The sequence below is a fragment of the Salarias fasciatus genome, chromosome 23, assembly GCF_902148845.1.
Source record: "Salarias fasciatus chromosome 23, fSalaFa1.1, whole genome shotgun sequence".
NCBI classification, from domain to species: Eukaryota; Metazoa; Chordata; class Actinopteri; order Blenniiformes; family Blenniidae; genus Salarias; species Salarias fasciatus.
This window is the reverse complement of record NC_043766.1, coordinates 35,725,277-35,741,892: the sequence shown is the minus strand read 5'-3', so window position 1 is coordinate 35,741,892 and position 16,616 is coordinate 35,725,277. Positions and strand designations below refer to the sequence as shown.

Below are 16,616 nucleotides of genomic sequence, written 5' to 3'. Positions count from 1 at the left end.
TGGGTCTAACTCTGACCGATCTCGGTGCGGATTCAACCGAGGATCTCTAGGCCGGTGAAAGTGGAGGCTACAGGGGTGGATGGTCTCCACAGTAGCCGGGGGTCCAAAGCTTCTGGCACCGCGGGGGACCTGCAGTGAAGGAGTGGCGGGAACGCCAAGATGCCCGCTGAAGCGGCGGGACCCAGATGGAAGGGGACCGGCTGGAGGTGGAGGCTGAGAGACCTCGTGTAAGAAGCGTGGGAGGAAGCATGATGGTGATGTGGAGCAGAATCACTTACCTCATGGTAATATGCGGCCTGCGTCCATGCTGTGACACTCGGCTGGCAGACGGTGTCGAGCCTCCCTGATCGGGTCGCTTCAAGATGACCATGGTTGGGGTAGGGCTGTCCATCTGACTGGACAGGTTGAAGATCACATCGCAGGTCTGCTCCTCTCTCCCAAGGAGTGCTGAGCTGTGGCTGGACCGGGTCCCCGGTCCTGTCAGCGGATGAGAGGTCGATGACCTCGGATGATGTTTCTGAAAAACCTGCGGTGTATTTCTCCTCTGGTGGTGGAGGAGCAATGTGTGACTCTGGGAGCTCCACAGGGTGGTTCTGGCCCGGCCGGGTCAGATTCTGTGGCTCCATGATGTCACGGGTCAGCTGATCGTTCTGATGTTGCAGCTGAGAAAGATGCACTTCGGCTTTCTGAGCTTGGAGCTCGGCTTTACGCTGGCAGAGTAGCGTAAGTTCGTTTAAAGTGCTTGTAATGACGCTTGGCTGGGTGCTGTCTGGCTGGGTGAGCTTGTCACCTAGTCTCCGGATCTCTGCGTCACACTCTTCAATGCTGAAGTCATTGAAGTGTCTTCTCTCTGGCACAGAGAGGCATGTCAGAGCCGCCACTGCGCCGTGCAGGGCTGGCTCTGGAGGCGTCTGCTGCGCCTCCGCTCCTGATCTCTGAATGCTATGATTGTCCATGATAATAGAGGCTTACACTCAATATCAGATGAGCTTGCTTGTGCAACACGTGTTAAAGTGCACAGGTGAGCCATACCTGTGACTTACAAACCTATAAGGTTATGTTAATTGCTCTATTGCAGCCTAATCAGGTTAGTAAGACGAGTCTAACAAAACCTGGTGAGCAGTAACTGACTGTTATTTTCCAAGAAGAGTTAAAAAATGCATGTGATGCACATTTAACAAGAAAAACCACTCTATATACCACTTCACAACCACAACTGACTTTGTTCGACAGTGTTGCAACACGTTGTCTGTAAAAGCAAATTCTGCCAGCATAAAGTTAACAGCAACGAAAAACAACAAAGGAACAATTCAGGTTTTGGAGTTTTTGTGACAAAGTCTGGTTTAAAACAGCCTCACACGGGGCACCAATATGTTGGGGTTTACGATTGGTAATTGGGAATAAATTACTAAAGTATTGATTACTGGAAGTAATTGATTACTTTAACCCTTTAAGCTCGGGGCCATTTTCGCCCAAAAGTTCAACTAAAGACGTACCCAAAGTAAACTGAATGCTGTTCTTGAACTGTTTGGAGTGCATGCATGGTTGGGGTCTCATTTGAAAGCTGACAACCTGTATTTTCACCCAGTGCAGTCAGAATTACTCTAGGTGCTACTGCCACAGATTTATTTATGTTGCAGCACACTGAATTGGGATGAATTTCATTCTCGCCTGAATTTTTTTCCCTCATAAAACACCTGGAAATAAGTGTGGAAGCACTGAAAGAGCTTGAAAACACAATTTTGCTAAAGCCTGGGGTCTTACATAGTTAAAGGGGCTGTATCATGCTTTTTTAGCTAGTCCAAACACTAGAAATGGCATTAACATGGTATTAGTTTATTTTTGGCGCTAAGGAAAAGTAATTTTGTGTTGAAATAAAAGATTTTCTGGGGCTAGTTCTGAAACCCGGAAGAGAAAACATTCTGTTTCACTGAAAATCCCGCCTCTCCCCCTGTGGACTTTGACTGACAGCTACTTCAACCAATCAGCGCTTCAAAACAAATACGCTAGCTAGCTTTAGCTCTTTAGCTCTAGCTTCTCTGCACGCAAAGACACGCGAAAACATCTTTTCCTGTGAGAAACTCACCAAGCGCAGACCCTTCAGACTCTTGCTCTTGCTTGACTGTTGCTTTTAGACGATGGTTAAAGTTTATCTCCGTAATCAGAGTTAGAAAAAAGCAGCAACGCTGGTTGCCGAGGGCCTGCGGGAGGGGGGCTCAGGGGAGCCAGCTTCACAGTGTAACGTGAGCGTGGGAAAACAGAGCGTTTTCACGGGTGCGGGAGGGGCTGCCTCTCTGAGCGGCACAACAACGAGGAAAGCTCAAATGCACAGGCACGAAGGAAAAAAATGCTTTGGGGGTGTTTTTGGTGAGAACTTAACTATATAACAAGGTTAAAACATACAAAAAGTGAATTTTGCATGATACAGGCCCTTTAAGGTCAAAATGTCAGAGCAGTACTACAAGAAATGAGTGTTTCACACATGTATTTGTACTACTATGCCCCGGCGGGGTCAATTTTGGACATCCTCTGTATACCCTCTGGATGCCCTCTGTACAATGGTATATGTTGGTTTTTGGCCCGTTTTTACATTATTTTCACTCCAAAAACTCATAAAGTACTCAAAAAATCACGTCCGATAGGCTTCAGTGGCCCAGTTTACATGGGTGTTTTTTTCAATTGGATTGTAAACAATCGTATTAAACGGAGTGTATTCATGAAGTGATCCACGATGAATCCTCGTTTACAAGGACCCTGGGTGAAGCGGATTATACAGCGTCCTGTGACATGCGCACAAAGTCTCACAAGGAACTTGCAGGTCTTTAGCTCCGCAGCAGCAGTCCTCAGCGCCGAGCAGAGAGTTTTTAATCTGCTAATATCTGCTCAAATAATGTCCCAAAAGTCCATGATACGCTGCTGAAGGAGCGGCTGCTCCCCTGGCTGCAGCACTGCTGCACCGAGCGGCACGTCTCGTTGTGAGCTCTGCTCCGCGTGTCGATGTTTCGAATTAACTGGTGCCCGTGTTAACTTGTGACCAATACATGATTGAAAAATGTAGTCGTTCTTGAAAACGTCGGTTATCGACAGTTACAGTGAGTGTATACGTTTAAAGTCATTTGTGAGTCTTTAACAACTGCTGTAATCAAAATGTGTTTACACAGACCTCCGCCGTCATTCGTTAACACGGGAACCAGTTAATCCATAACACCAGCCGGCGATCGCTTGTATTCTGCTATAGAGCTCTTTATACAACTCGCTATTGCGCGATTTGGTTCCATCTCGCCTCTCCAATGTTTTTTCTGTCTGGGTTTTTTACTAAAAAAGTGTCTTTCAACCACTGTGGCGTTCTCTGCTGGTTTTTTGACTGTGCTGCTTCCCGTTTACTGGCACGTCACACGTCACTACATGCATGCGCAGAACAAACACTCCCCCAGTACAATCCGCTCCGCTGTCAGACTCGTTTATAACGGACACGGAGCGGATTGTCGATCGGCGTAGACCACCTCATACAATCGGCTCCAAATTACAATCCGCTCCGAGTGAAGCGGATCCACTCGGTCGTTTACATGACACATTTTACAATCCGCTCCACGTACAATCCGCTTATACGTGGTCCATGTAAACGTGCCCAGTGTGGGATAAGGCACTCAGACTGAGAGGAGCAGGGATAGACAGCAGATGCATCCCTCAGCAGATGTCTGAGAAGTCACAAAACCCCGCTAGCGGGCCAGCCAGCCATTCAGCAAGCTCATTGGCTACCAGCCCTGTCAGTCAAACGTTTCTACCGACGTGATTGGCTCAGAATACGTTGACGACAAGGGATGGCGACCGATGACGTGGGTCCATCAGTCTCGGCAGCGGTTGGCTAGTTAGCCATCGGAGGCAGGGATAAGTCACTTGATTGGTTGAAATATGATGAATAAGCAACGGAAACCGATCAGTCGCCATATTGGATATCCTCAGCGAGAGGGAGAGAGGTCTGGATGTTTTTATCTGATAAAAAAATGGATTATTATCGGACGCGCACGCGGAGGGACCCGCTGGATTATTTGCTTATTTCAAGACATGTTTTGGACAAAAGGCTATACTTTCTAGCTTTGCCTGGATGCATACGTTTGTACTGTGGCAGTTTTTGCTGGATTATCTGGATTATGGATCATCTGTGATCAATTATGAGCCTCCAAAGGTGAGTTGCGCTGTTTACTTAATTTGCTGTATGTTGGACAAATGTGTTTATATTACCCGCTGTGGTAATCACATCTGAAAGTGGTTTATACCAGCGGATTCATGAGAATATCAGCTTTCTAACGTTACATAGTATGTCTGTGGAATATGCAAAATGCGTCTGGATATTTGATAAATGCATCGGGCGTGCCGGTCTGAGCTTAAAAGAATACTCTGAAGATTTTGGACCCACACCCTATCCCTATCATTTACAAAGTGAGACAAACTCATAAATACCTTTTTTGTGTCCGTTCGTCCAGTGCCTGGCTAACAGCTGTTAGCATCGTAGTTAGCTTAGCTCAACTACAGCAGTTGACGAGGAGACAGAGCCAGACTGAGAAAGTGGACATAATCCTCCTTCCAGCGGTCCAGGGGACGGCGTATTAGCACGCACAGTAAATCTGAATGGTTATAAAACATTTTAAAAGATGTGTTTTCTTTTCAGTCCCTTAAAATAGTGTTTTGACACACACAGTCCTGCACAAGCATAGTGCGCTGCGAAAGGCTATACCAGGTGCACAGCGGCTGAGTCTATGCTTCTACTGCTGTGCTCCCGTATATCCTTCCGCGGAGCACTGCACATGCGCAGGTTTGTGTGGATCAAAACGTTATTTTAACGGATTGAAAAGATAACACATCTTTTAAAATGCTTTATAACCATTCAGATTTACTTCATGTGCTAATACGCCATCCCCTGGACCACTGGAAGGAGTATTTTGTCCACTTTCTCAGTCTGGCTCTGCCTCCTCTTCACCTGTGGTAGTTGAGCTAAGCTAACTACGATGCTAACAGCTGGGAGCCTGCGGCTGGACGAACGGACACAACAAAGGTATTTATGAGCTTATCTAACTCTGTAAATGATAAGTATAGGGCGTTGGTCCAAAATCTTCGGAGTATTCCTTTAAGGGGTTACGTAATTTAATGATGGAAAAGTAATTTAAGCTGGTAGTTAATCTTTGAATCAACAATCGTTAAATTATCAGAGAAGGTGTGAGATCGGGCATAGACTGTTACAACCAGGACCTTGTCACAAGACCACCACAAAGAGAAGCATGAATTGTTCGATTCAGTTAATGAGCGTTTATTAACAATGTCTATTACTAATTAACACATCTAATTAACACAAACAGGACATTCAAACTTGCAAGTTGTGTGTGTGTGTGTGTGTGTGTGTGTGTGTGTGTGTGTGAGAGAGAGAGAGAGAGCGCGTCTGGAAACGCACAAGAAGGGGTGTTAACCCATTCGGAGTGTGGCCCGGTGGGGCCGGCTGTGTGTGGCTACGTGTACGGTGTGTAAGTGGGTGTGTGGCTCAGGCTCGGTCTGCTCTGTCCGGTGACCGGCCGCAAGCTGTGGGTGTGTGCGTGTGGTGTGTGAATGGAGGCGGAGAGAGAGAAACAGAGGGAGAGAGAGAGAGAGGGACAGGGTGAGGGAGCGCCCGACGGGCGCCTGTGTGCGGCTGCGTGGGTCCCGCGATCCACGAATCTCCGAAGCTCGGGTTAGTACCAGAGGAGAGGAGGAAAGATGAGCCCAGCTTCCTATCTCACACGCGCAGATGCGCGGCTAGCCGAATTCTTGCGGGTCTGATCTGTGAGGAGGAAGCGCGTACTCGTGACTGTGCGCAGGGGAGCGCACGAGGAGAAAGAGAGAGAGACCGAGAAAGGAAAGATAAACAATCTACAATCTAATGAACATGTTTCAGTCCGTTCATTAATAAATGCACAAGCATGATTATCACCACTATCTAATCTGAACCCGCCCAGGTCTCAAACCTTGTGCGATGGGGCTTTAACGAGCGGCTCTCCGCCGCTGTGCGTGTTCTGTCCGTTGATGAAGTGAGTTTGGTGGGGAGATCAAAGCCGTCGCTCTGATCTCGCTCGGGTTCTGTCGCGTCCAACAGAACCTAGATGGCTCTTCTGGGGGAGTCCACGTGGAGGAACAAAGGAGTCCGGTTCCCCTGTCTTGGTCCTCAGTTGGTTCTTGGTCAGCTGCAGGAGGAGAACGGAGGAGAGGAGCTGCAGCGGTGCAATCCTGCTGGTGTCTTCGGTCCGCTCCGAGGGAGTCTCTGCTGTTCTGCTCCACTGGGAAAAGGGGTTCACTGGTGAAGGAAAGATGGTCCCAAAAAGTCCCGGCCAGCGGGTCCATTTGGTACTGGGTATAATCTGTTGGAGAGACGTGCTGTGTACGTCTTTCCTGGACAAAACTTTTTCTGAAACTGAAGATGGCGCCTCCGGTGACTCTGTTTGACTGGCGGGTGGAGCTCCCGCCCCCAGGGTCTACTCGGCCAATCAGACAGTGATCTGGGTCCTCCCTTCTCTGCTCTGGGGAGGAGCCTCACGAGCGCCCTCGTGAGGTGGCTGGTGGTATTGCACCCTTATCTGGTTTTCTTCTGCTGTGAGGGGAGGTGAGCAGCCATTTTATGACAGGGGTCCCATTGTTCTGAGCACATGGGAGCGGCCATTTCAGGTTCTGTGGGACAAGATGGCGGTGGCCTCCTGCCGAGAGGAAGAAGTTTCTCTCCTTTGTTCTAGAGAGCTTCAAAGTCTGCTGCGTCTCTGCTACAGCGGGGGTCATGTCTCCTGTGTGAAGGGGGACAGTATGCGTAGACAACATGACTCCGGGTCATGCTGAAAAGGCCTGGGCCTGCTGTGCTGAGCAGGCCAGACTGACCAGAATATTTCTGGTCAATTCTGGCATCCCAACACTGTGAACCGATCACAAAGTCCGCTCTGAAGCTGCAACCCACACCATTGCATGGAGACTGCTGTACTCAGCACCCTGGCCTTGGAGAACCTGTCTTGCTGTTTGTTTGACCCTGGAAAACATCTCAGGTCTGCAAACGCACCTTGCAGGAAAAACACCACTCTCAGGACCTTGGATGAAGTTGAGGTTCACACACTAAGGTCCAATCCCAATTCTCTGCTTAATCCTCACTCCTCAACCTTGATCCTCAATCTCAAATTAAGTGCCTCCTCAAAACAAGTGTTAAGGAATGTAATGTCACTTGGAAATGGACAGTTACGTCCTTGGACCACAGGGGGCAGCACTGCGCAAGAGGGTAGAAGAAAGCTGGAAGTGCAGTGTTTCCTGCAGGAGAAACGTTTGGGGAGGTTTTGGACCGTCGGGAGGGTGCTCGGGGTCTAGCGCAACGCTTCTTTGGACCGTCCGAAGGAGAGATAGAGTGCACACGTGTGGAGCGCTGTTTTTTTTTTCCCTCTCCGTAACAATTTTGTAATAATTTTGGTCAATGATCCATAACAACGCCCTTTATAACTGTAAGTAATGTGCCCTGCATTAGAAATGTTTAACATTTTGCATGTGTGACCTTGTTAATACATGCATTCAAATGAATTTTCTTGATTTCTTTCTAACAGCCTTTGTAAATATTACCTGTGATAGAAACTTAATACAATTACTCCAAAGGTAATGTACAACATTTTTTTATTAATAAAATAACAGCAAAACAAACTATTTAACAAGCATTCTGGATTATCCTTAACTCCAAGGTAGGTCTCGTAGAATCTCAAAATTAAGGGAGATAACGTCCCTTCGTCTCGCTCCTTTCCTCAACTTGTATAGGAATGGGACAGCACTTAACTTGGCGGGAGCGCGCATTTTGAGGAATGAGGATTAAGATTGAGGATTAAGCAGAGAATTGGGATTCGCCCAAAGACTCCATCATTTCAATAAACCACGTGTGAACCTTCCAACTGAGCTCCCTCTGAGCTTCAGACCTGCTCTTGAACACCACACGTCACAACTGGACCTCGGTAGGTGTGCCAGGACTCTGTGGATCACTGTGTTAATGTCATCCTCAGTGAAGCAGTTCAGTCTGGAAGAGACCTGGTGGTGGTCCAGGTCTGGGGGAGAATGGACCTGATGTGGGAGAGACCAGACTCTTCAAACCCTTCATGAAGCTGCGGGCTGACAGTCATTCAGGACTGTTACGGAGGACTTTGTGGACACAGGGGTGATGGTGGAGGTCTTCAGACATGTGGGGACAGGCTGCAGGGTTGTAGTCTTTAAACTGTCACCCAACCCGAAGGCTGCTCCCCTCTCCCTCTGCAGTGCTCTCGCTGTTCCTTCATCAAGGCTCTTACTTTAGGAAGACTTTGTTCTTTGGGCGAGAACGTTCTCAGTGTAGAAACATATGGAGAACAAAACTGATCTGACATACAGTGTTCCTCTTGGTTCTCATGTGGAATCAGACAATAAAGATACAGACTCATCATTTCTCTCATGTGAACATTCCTGCTAATTTTCAATTAGAGGGAGTTTACAGAAACATGAGATCAATATGACTTCGTCTTGGACACACACTTCCAGTCATCAGCTGTGTTTTCTGCTTCAATGCAGAATTTTGACGTTCAGATGGACTTTGATGATTCCCTGAGTCAGAACTTTGTGAAAACACTGAGAGGATTTTTAATAGTGAGAAACTTCAGCAGTATTTTAGGACTCAGACAGAAAAGTCAGTCACTGCTTTGGAGTGAAATGCTCAGTAAAATCTAGTGAACAATCTGATTGGTCGGCTCTGCATCCTAACAAGACTCATCAAGATCAAACTTGTTGACTGGTCCTGACTCAATGTTTGTCTTCTGATCAGTTCTCCTGTCATGTCTTGATGTGTGTGATGTCAGTGTGTAGAGCTCATCATGATGAAGACAAAAGGACTGAGAGGGAGACAATAATGTGTGTCATGTTCAGTGAATCATTTAGTAAAGAATGACAGAAAATACACAACAGCAGATGAAAGAAAACCTACTGAGACTCTGAGGAAGGAGATGCTCTGAAGTCAAGAACTTTGCCTTTGGACCGGTCACTCTTCATGGACACACTGCTGGGCGCAGGTCCAGGTGAAGTTTCAGCTCCTGGATTCACCCTACAAGAAAACAGATTAAGGTCTGAGTTAAAAAAAAAACAAAAAAAAAAAACACACATACGATGATAATTGTGTGTCTGAGCAGGGTGTGTGTATCCACAATGTCACATCCTGCACCTCTGCAGTCACATAGGTTCATTGTGGTTGTGTTTTTGTCTTCCTCTCCTCCATTTCTGGTAGGGATTACTATTACTATTGCCATTACTAGCTGTTGATTTTGATGATTCAGATCACCTGTGGTCCAGGTGGATGTCATCCTCTTGATGAGGAATATCTTTATATATTCAGAACTCAGACTCCACTGGATGTTCCGCTGCAGCACCACCACAGTCAGTTTATGATGTCTGGTTTCTGCTGTCGACTTACTGAGCTCCTGCTAACTTCTCAATTTAGCTTTATTTGTGTAGCTCCAATACAGTAATACAACACGGTCATTTCAAGGATCTTTACATGGAAAACCCAACAGTTCCACATTGATTTCTCTCCATCTGCAGTCTGTTGACCTGCACCACCAGTGATCCTGACACACTTCTGCTTCACAGTTCCAGTCACCTGCCTGCCTGTGAACTGATCACAAAGTCGGTTCTGAAGCTGCAACCCACACCATTGCATGGAGACTGCTGTACTCAGCACCCTGGCCTTGGAGAACCTGTCTTGCTGTTTGTCTGACCCTGGAAAACATCTCAGGTCTGCAAACGCACCTTGCAGGAAAAACACCACTCTCAGGACCTTGGATGAAATTGAGGTTCACAGATAATGACTCCATCATTTCAATAAACCACGTGTGAACCTTCCAACTGAGCTCCCTCTGAGCTTCAGACCTGCTCTTGAACACCACACGTCACAACTGGACCTCGGTAGGTGTGCCAGGACTCTGTGGATCACTGTGTTAATGTCATCCTCAGTGAAGCAGTTCAGTCTGGAAGAGACCTGGTGGTGGTCCAGGTCTGGGGGAGAATGGACCTGATGTGGGAGAGACCAGACTCTTCAAACCCTTCATGAAGCTGCGGGCTGACAGTCATTCAGGACTGTTACGGAGGACTTTGTGGACACAGGGGTGATGGTGGAGGTCTTCAGACATGTGGGGACAGGCTGCAGGGTTGTAGTCTTTAAACTGTCACCCAACCCGAAGGCTGCTCCCCTCTCCCTCTGCAGTGCTCTCGCTGTTCCTTCATCAAGGCTCTTACTTTAGGAAGACTTTGTTCTTTGGGCGAGAACGTTCTCAGTGTAGAAACATATGGAGAACAAAACTGATCTGACATACAGTGTTCCTCTTGGTTCTCATGTGGAATCAGACAATAAAGATACAGACTCATCATTTCTCTCATGTGAACATTCCTGCTAATTTTCAATTAGAGGGAGTTTACAGAAACATGAGATCAATATGACTTCGTCTTGGACACACACTTCCAGTCATCAGCTGTGTTTTCTGCTTCAATGCAGAATTTTGACGTTCAGATGGACTTTGATGATTCCCTGAGTCAGAACTTTGTGAAAACACTGAGAGGATTTTTAATAGTGAGAAACTTCAGCAGTATTTTAGGACTCAGACAGAAAAGTCAGTCACTGCTTTGGAGTGAAATGCTCAGTAAAATCTAGTGAACAATCTGATTGGTCGGCTCTGCATCCTAACAAGACTCATCAAGATCAAACTTGTTGACTGGTCCTGACTCAATGTTTGTCTTCTGATCAGTTCTCCTGTCATGTCTTGATGTGTGTGATGTCAGTGTGTCGAGCTCATCATGATGAAGACAAATGGAGTGAGAGGGAGACAGTAATGTGTGTCATGTTCAATGAACCATTTAGTAAAGAATGACAGAAAATACACAACAGCAGATGAAAGAAAACCTACTGAGACTCTGAGGAAGGAGATGCTCTGAAGTCAAGAACTTTGCCTTTGGACCGGTCACTCTTCATGGACACACTGCTGGGCGCAGGTCCAGGTGAAGTTTCAGCTCCTGGATTCACCCTACAAGAAAACAGATTAAGGTCTGAGTTAAAAAAAAAACAAAAAAAAAAAACACACATACGATGATAATTGTGTGTCTGAGCAGGGTGTGTGTATCCACAATGTCACATCCTGCACCTCTGCAGTCACATAGGTTCATTGTGGTTGTGTTTTTGTCTTCCTCTCCTCCATTTCTGGTAGGGATTACTATTACTATTGCCATTACTAGCTGTTGATTTTGATGATTCAGATCACCTGTGGTCCAGGTGGATGTCATCCTCTTGATGAGGAATATCTTTATATATTCAGAACTCAGACTCCACTGGATGTTCCGCTGCAGCACCACCACAGTCAGTTTATGATGTCTGGTTTCTGCTGTCGACTTACTGAGCTCCTGCTAACTTCTCAATTTAGCTTTATTTGTGTAGCTCCAATACAGTAATACAACACGGTCATTTCAAGGATCTTTACATGGAAAACCCAACAGTTCCACATTGATTTCTCTCCATCTGCAGTCTGTTGACCTGCACCACCAGTGATCCTGACACACTTCTGCTTCACAGTTCCAGTCACCTGCCTGCCTGTGAACTGATCACAAAGTCGGTTCTGAAGCTGCAACCCACACCATTGCATGGAGACTGCTGTACTCAGCACCCTGGCCTTGGAGAACCTGTCTTGCTGTTTGTCTGACCCTGGAAAACATCTCAGGTCTGCAAACGCACCTTGCAGGAAAAACACCACTCTCAGGACCTTGGATGAAATTGAGGTTCACAGATAATGACTCCATCATTTCAATAAACCACGTGTGAACCTTCCAACTGAGCTCCCTCTGAGCTTCAGACCTGCTCTTGAACACCACACGTCACAACTGGACCTCGGTAGGTGTGCCAGGACTCTGTGGATCACTGTGTTAATGTCATCCTCAGTGAAGCAGTTCAGTCTGGAAGAGACCTGGTGGTGGTCCAGGTCTGGGGGAGAATGGACCTGATGTGGGAGAGACCAGACTCTTCAAACCCTTCATGAAGCTGCGGGCTGACAGTCATTCAGGACTGTTACGGAGGACTTTGTGGACACAGGGGTGATGGTGGAGGTCTTCAGACATGTGGGGACAGGCTGCAGGGTTGTAGTCTTTAAACTGTCACCCAACCCGAAGGCTGCTCCCCTCTCCCTCTGCAGTGCTCTCGCTGTTCCTTCATCAAGGCTCTTACTTTAGGAAGACTTTGTTCTTTGGGCGAGAACGTTCTCAGTGTAGAAACATATGGAGAACAAAACTGATCTGACATACAGTGTTCCTCTTGGTTCTCATGTGGAATCAGACAATAAAGATACAGACTCATCATTTCTCTCATGTGAACATTCCTGCTAATTTTCAATTAGAGGGAGTTTACAGAAACATGAGATCAATATGACTTCGTCTTGGACACACACTTCCAGTCATCAGCTGTGTTTTCTGCTTCAATGCAGAATTTTGACGTTCAGATGGACTTTGATGATTCCCTGAGTCAGAACTTTGTGAAAACACTGAGAGGATTTTTAATAGTGAGAAACTTCAGCAGTATTTTAGGACTCAGACAGAAAAGTCAGTCACTGCTTTGGAGTGAAATGCTCAGTAAAATACAGAGAATAATCTGACTGGTCGTCTCTGCATCCTAACAAGAGTCCTCAAGATCAAACTTGTTGACTGGTCCTGATTGAATGTTTGTCTTCTGATCAGTTCTCCTGTCATGTCCTGACGTGTCTGATGTCAGTGTGTCGAGCTCATCATGATGAAGACAAATGGAGTGAGAGGGAGACAGTAATGTGTGTCATGTTCAATGAACCATTTAGTAAAGAATGACAGAAAATACACAACAGCAGATGAAAGAAAACCTACTGAGACTCTGAGGAAGGAGATGCTCTGAAGTCAAGAACTTTGCCTTTGGACCGGTCACTCTTCATGGACACACTGCTGGGCGCAGGTCCAGGTGAAGTTTCAGCTCCTGGATTCACCCTACAAGAAAACAGATTAAGGTCTGAGTTAAAAAAAAAACAAAAAAAAAAAACACACACATACGATGATAATTGTGTGTCTGAGCAGGGTGTGTGTATCCACAATGTCACATCCTGCACCTCTGCAGTCACATAGGTTCATTGTGGTTGTGTTTTTGTCTTCCTCTCCTCCATTTCTGGTAGGGATTACTATTACTATTGCCATCACTAGCTGTTGATTTTGATGATTCAGATCACCTGTGGTCCAGGTGGATGTCATCCTCTTGATGAGGAATATCTTTATATATTCAGAACTCAGACTCCACTGGATGTTCCGCTGTAGCACCACCACAGTCAGTTTATGATGTCTGGTTTCTGCTGTCGACTTACTGAGCTCCTGCTAACTTCTCAATTTAGCTTTATTTGTGTAGCTCCAATACAGTAATACAACACGGTCATTTCAAGGATCTTTACATGGAAAACCCAACAGTTCCACATTGATTTCTCTCCATCTGCAGTCTGTTGACCTGCACCACCAGTGATCCTGACACACTTCTGCTTCACAGTTCCAGTCACCTGCCTGCCTGTGAACTGATCACAAAGTCGGTTCTGAAGCTGCAACCCACACCATTGCATGGAGACTGCTGTACTCAGCACCCTGGCCTTGGAGAACCTGTCTTGCTGTTTGTCTGACCCTGGAAAACATCTCAGGTCTGCAAACGCACCTTGCAGGAAAAACACCACTCTCAGGACCTTGGATGAAATTGAGGTTCACAGATAATGACTCCATCATTTCAATAAACCACGTGTGAACCTTCCAACTGAGCTCCCTCTGAGCTTCAGACCTGCTCTTGAACACCACACGTCACAACTGGACCTCGGTAGGTGTGCCAGGACTCTGTGGATCACTGTGTTAATGTCATCCTCAGTGAAGCAGTTCAGTCTGGAAGAGACCTGGTGGTGGTCCAGGTCTGGGGGAGAATGGACCTGATGTGGGAGAGACCAGACTCTTCAAACCCTTCATGAAGCTGCGGGCTGACAGTCATTCAGGACTGTTACGGAGGACTTTGTGGACACAGGGGTGATGGTGGAGGTCTTCAGACATGTGGGGACAGGCTGCAGGGTTGTAGTCTTTAAACTGTCACCCAACCCGAAGGCTGCTCCCCTCTCCCTCTGCAGTGCTCTCGCTGTTCCTTCATCAAGGCTCTTACTTTAGGAAGACTTTGTTCTTTGGGCGAGAACGTTCTCAGTGTAGAAACATATGGAGAACAAAACTGATCTGACATACAGTGTTCCTCTTGGTTCTCATGTGGAATCAGACAATAAAGATACAGACTCATCATTTCTCTCATGTGAACATTCCTGCTAATTTTCAATTAGAGGGAGTTTACTGAAACATGAGATCAATATGACTTCGTCTTGGACACACACTTCCAGTCATCAGCTGTGTTTTCTGCTTCAATGCAGAATTTTGACGTTCAGATGGACTTTGATGATTCCCTGAGTCAGAACTTTGTGAAAACACTGAGAGGATTTTTAATAGTGAGAAACTTCAGCAGTATTTTAGGACTCAGACAGAAAAGTCAGTCACTGCTTTGGAGTGAAATGCTCAGTAAAATACAGAGAATAATCTGACTGGTCGTCTCTGCATCCTAACAAGAGTCCTCAAGATCAAACTTGTTGACTGGTCCTGATTGAATGTTTGTCTTCTGATCAGTTCTCCTGTCATGTCCTGACGTGTCTGATGTCAGTGTGTCGAGCTCATCATGATGAAGACAAATGGAGTGAGAGGGAGACAGTAATGTGTGTCATGTTCAATGAACCATTTAGTAAAGAATGACAGAAAATACACAACAGCAGATGAAAGAAAACCTACTGCGACTCTGAGGAAGGAGATGCTCTGAAGTCAAGAACTTTGCCTTTGGACCGGTCACTCTTCATGGACACACTGCTGGGCGCAGGTCCAGGTGAAGTTTCAGCTCCTGGATTCACCCTACAAGAAAACAGATTAAGGTCTGAGTTAAAAAAAAAACAAAAAAAAAAAAAAACACACACATACGATGATAATTGTGTGTCTGAGCAGGGTGTGTGTATCCACAATGTCACATCCTGCACCTCTGCAGTCACATAGGTTCATTGTGGTTGTGTTTTTGTCTTCCTCTCCTCCATTTCTGGTAGGGATTACTATTACTATTGCCATCACTAGCTGCTGATTTTGATGATTCAGATCACCTGTGGTCCAGGTGGATGTCATCCTCTTGATGAGGAATATCTTTATATATTCAGAACTCAGACTCCACTGGATGTTCCGCTGTAGCACCACCACAGTCAGTTTATGATGTCTGGTTTCTGCTGTCGACTTACTGAGCTCCTGCTAACTTCTCAATTTAGCTTTATTTGTGTAGCTCCAATACAGTAATACAACACGGTCATTTCAAGGATCTTTACATGGAAAACCCAACAGTTCCACATTGATTTCTCTCCATCTGCAGTCTGTTGACCTGCACCACCAGTGATCCTGAAACACTTCTGCTTCACAGTTCCAGTCACCTGCCTGCCTGTGAACTGATCACAAAGTCGGTTCTGAAGCTGCAACCCACACCATTGCATGGAGACTGCTGTACTCAGCACCCTGGCCTTGGAGAACCTGTCTTGCTGTTTGTCTGACCCTGGAAAACATCTCAGGTCTGCAAACGCACCTTGCAGGAAAAACACCACTCTCAGGACCTTGGATGAAATTGAGGTTCACAGATAATGACTCCATCATTTCGATAAACCACGTGTGAACCTTCCAACTGAGCTCCCTCTGAGCTTCAGACCTGCTCTTGAACACCACACGTCACAACTGGACCTCGGTAGGTGTGCCAGGACTCTGTGGATCACTGTGTTAATGTCATCCTCAGTGAAGCAGTTCAGTCTGGAAGAGACCTGGTGGTGGTCCAGGTCTGGGGGAGAATGGATCTGATGTGGGAGAGACCAGACTCTTCAAACCCTTCATGGAGCTGCGGGCTGACAGTCATTCAGGACTGTTACGGAGGACTTTGTGGACACAGGGGTGATGGTGGAGGTCTTCAGACATGTGGGGACAGGCTGCAGGGCTGTAGTCTTTAAACTGTCACCCAACCCGAAGGCTGCTCCCCTCTCCCTCTGCAGTGCTCTCGCTGTTCCTTCATCAAGGCTCTTACTTTAGGAAGACTTTGTTCTTTGGGCGAGAACGTTCTCAGTGTAGAAACATATGGAGAACAAAACTGATCTGACATACAGTGTTCCTCTTGGTTCTCATGTGGAATCAGACAATAAAGATACAGACTCATCATTTCTCTCATGTGAACATTCCTGCTAATTTTCAATTAGAGGGAGTTTACTGAAACATGAGATCAATATGACTTCGTCTTGGACACACACTTCCAGTCATCAGCTGTGTTTTCTGCTTCAATGCAGAATTTTGACGTTCAGATGGACTTTGATGATTCCCTGAGTCAGAACTTTATGAAAACACTGAGAGGATTTTTAATAGTGAGAAACTTCAGCAGTATTTTAGGACTCAGACAGAAAAGTCAGTCACTGCTTTGGAGTGAAATGCTCAGTAAAATACAG

At 46.3% G+C, this 16,616-nt stretch overlaps 2 protein-coding genes across 3 annotated transcripts in view; one reads left to right on the top strand and one right to left on the bottom strand.

Moving 5' to 3' along the window:
• Positions 1 to 9,052, bottom strand: part of LOC115382178 (NACHT, LRR and PYD domains-containing protein 3-like) — a 140,903-nt gene extending 131,851 nt beyond the window's left edge. The window contains exons 1-2 of the mRNA XM_030083866.1: positions 9,025 to 9,052; positions 2,640 to 2,643 (exon numbers count right to left, since the gene is read on the bottom strand). Coding sequence (XP_029939726.1) covers positions 2,640 to 2,643; positions 9,025 to 9,051 — 31 coding nt within the window. The 5' untranslated portion in view covers position 9,052. The remainder of the gene's footprint in view (positions 1 to 2,639; positions 2,644 to 9,024) is intronic.
• LOC115382236 (stonustoxin subunit alpha-like) overlaps positions 1 to 16,616 on the top strand; it is an 829,400-nt gene that overhangs the window by 84,176 nt on the left and 728,608 nt on the right. The window lies entirely within an intron of this gene.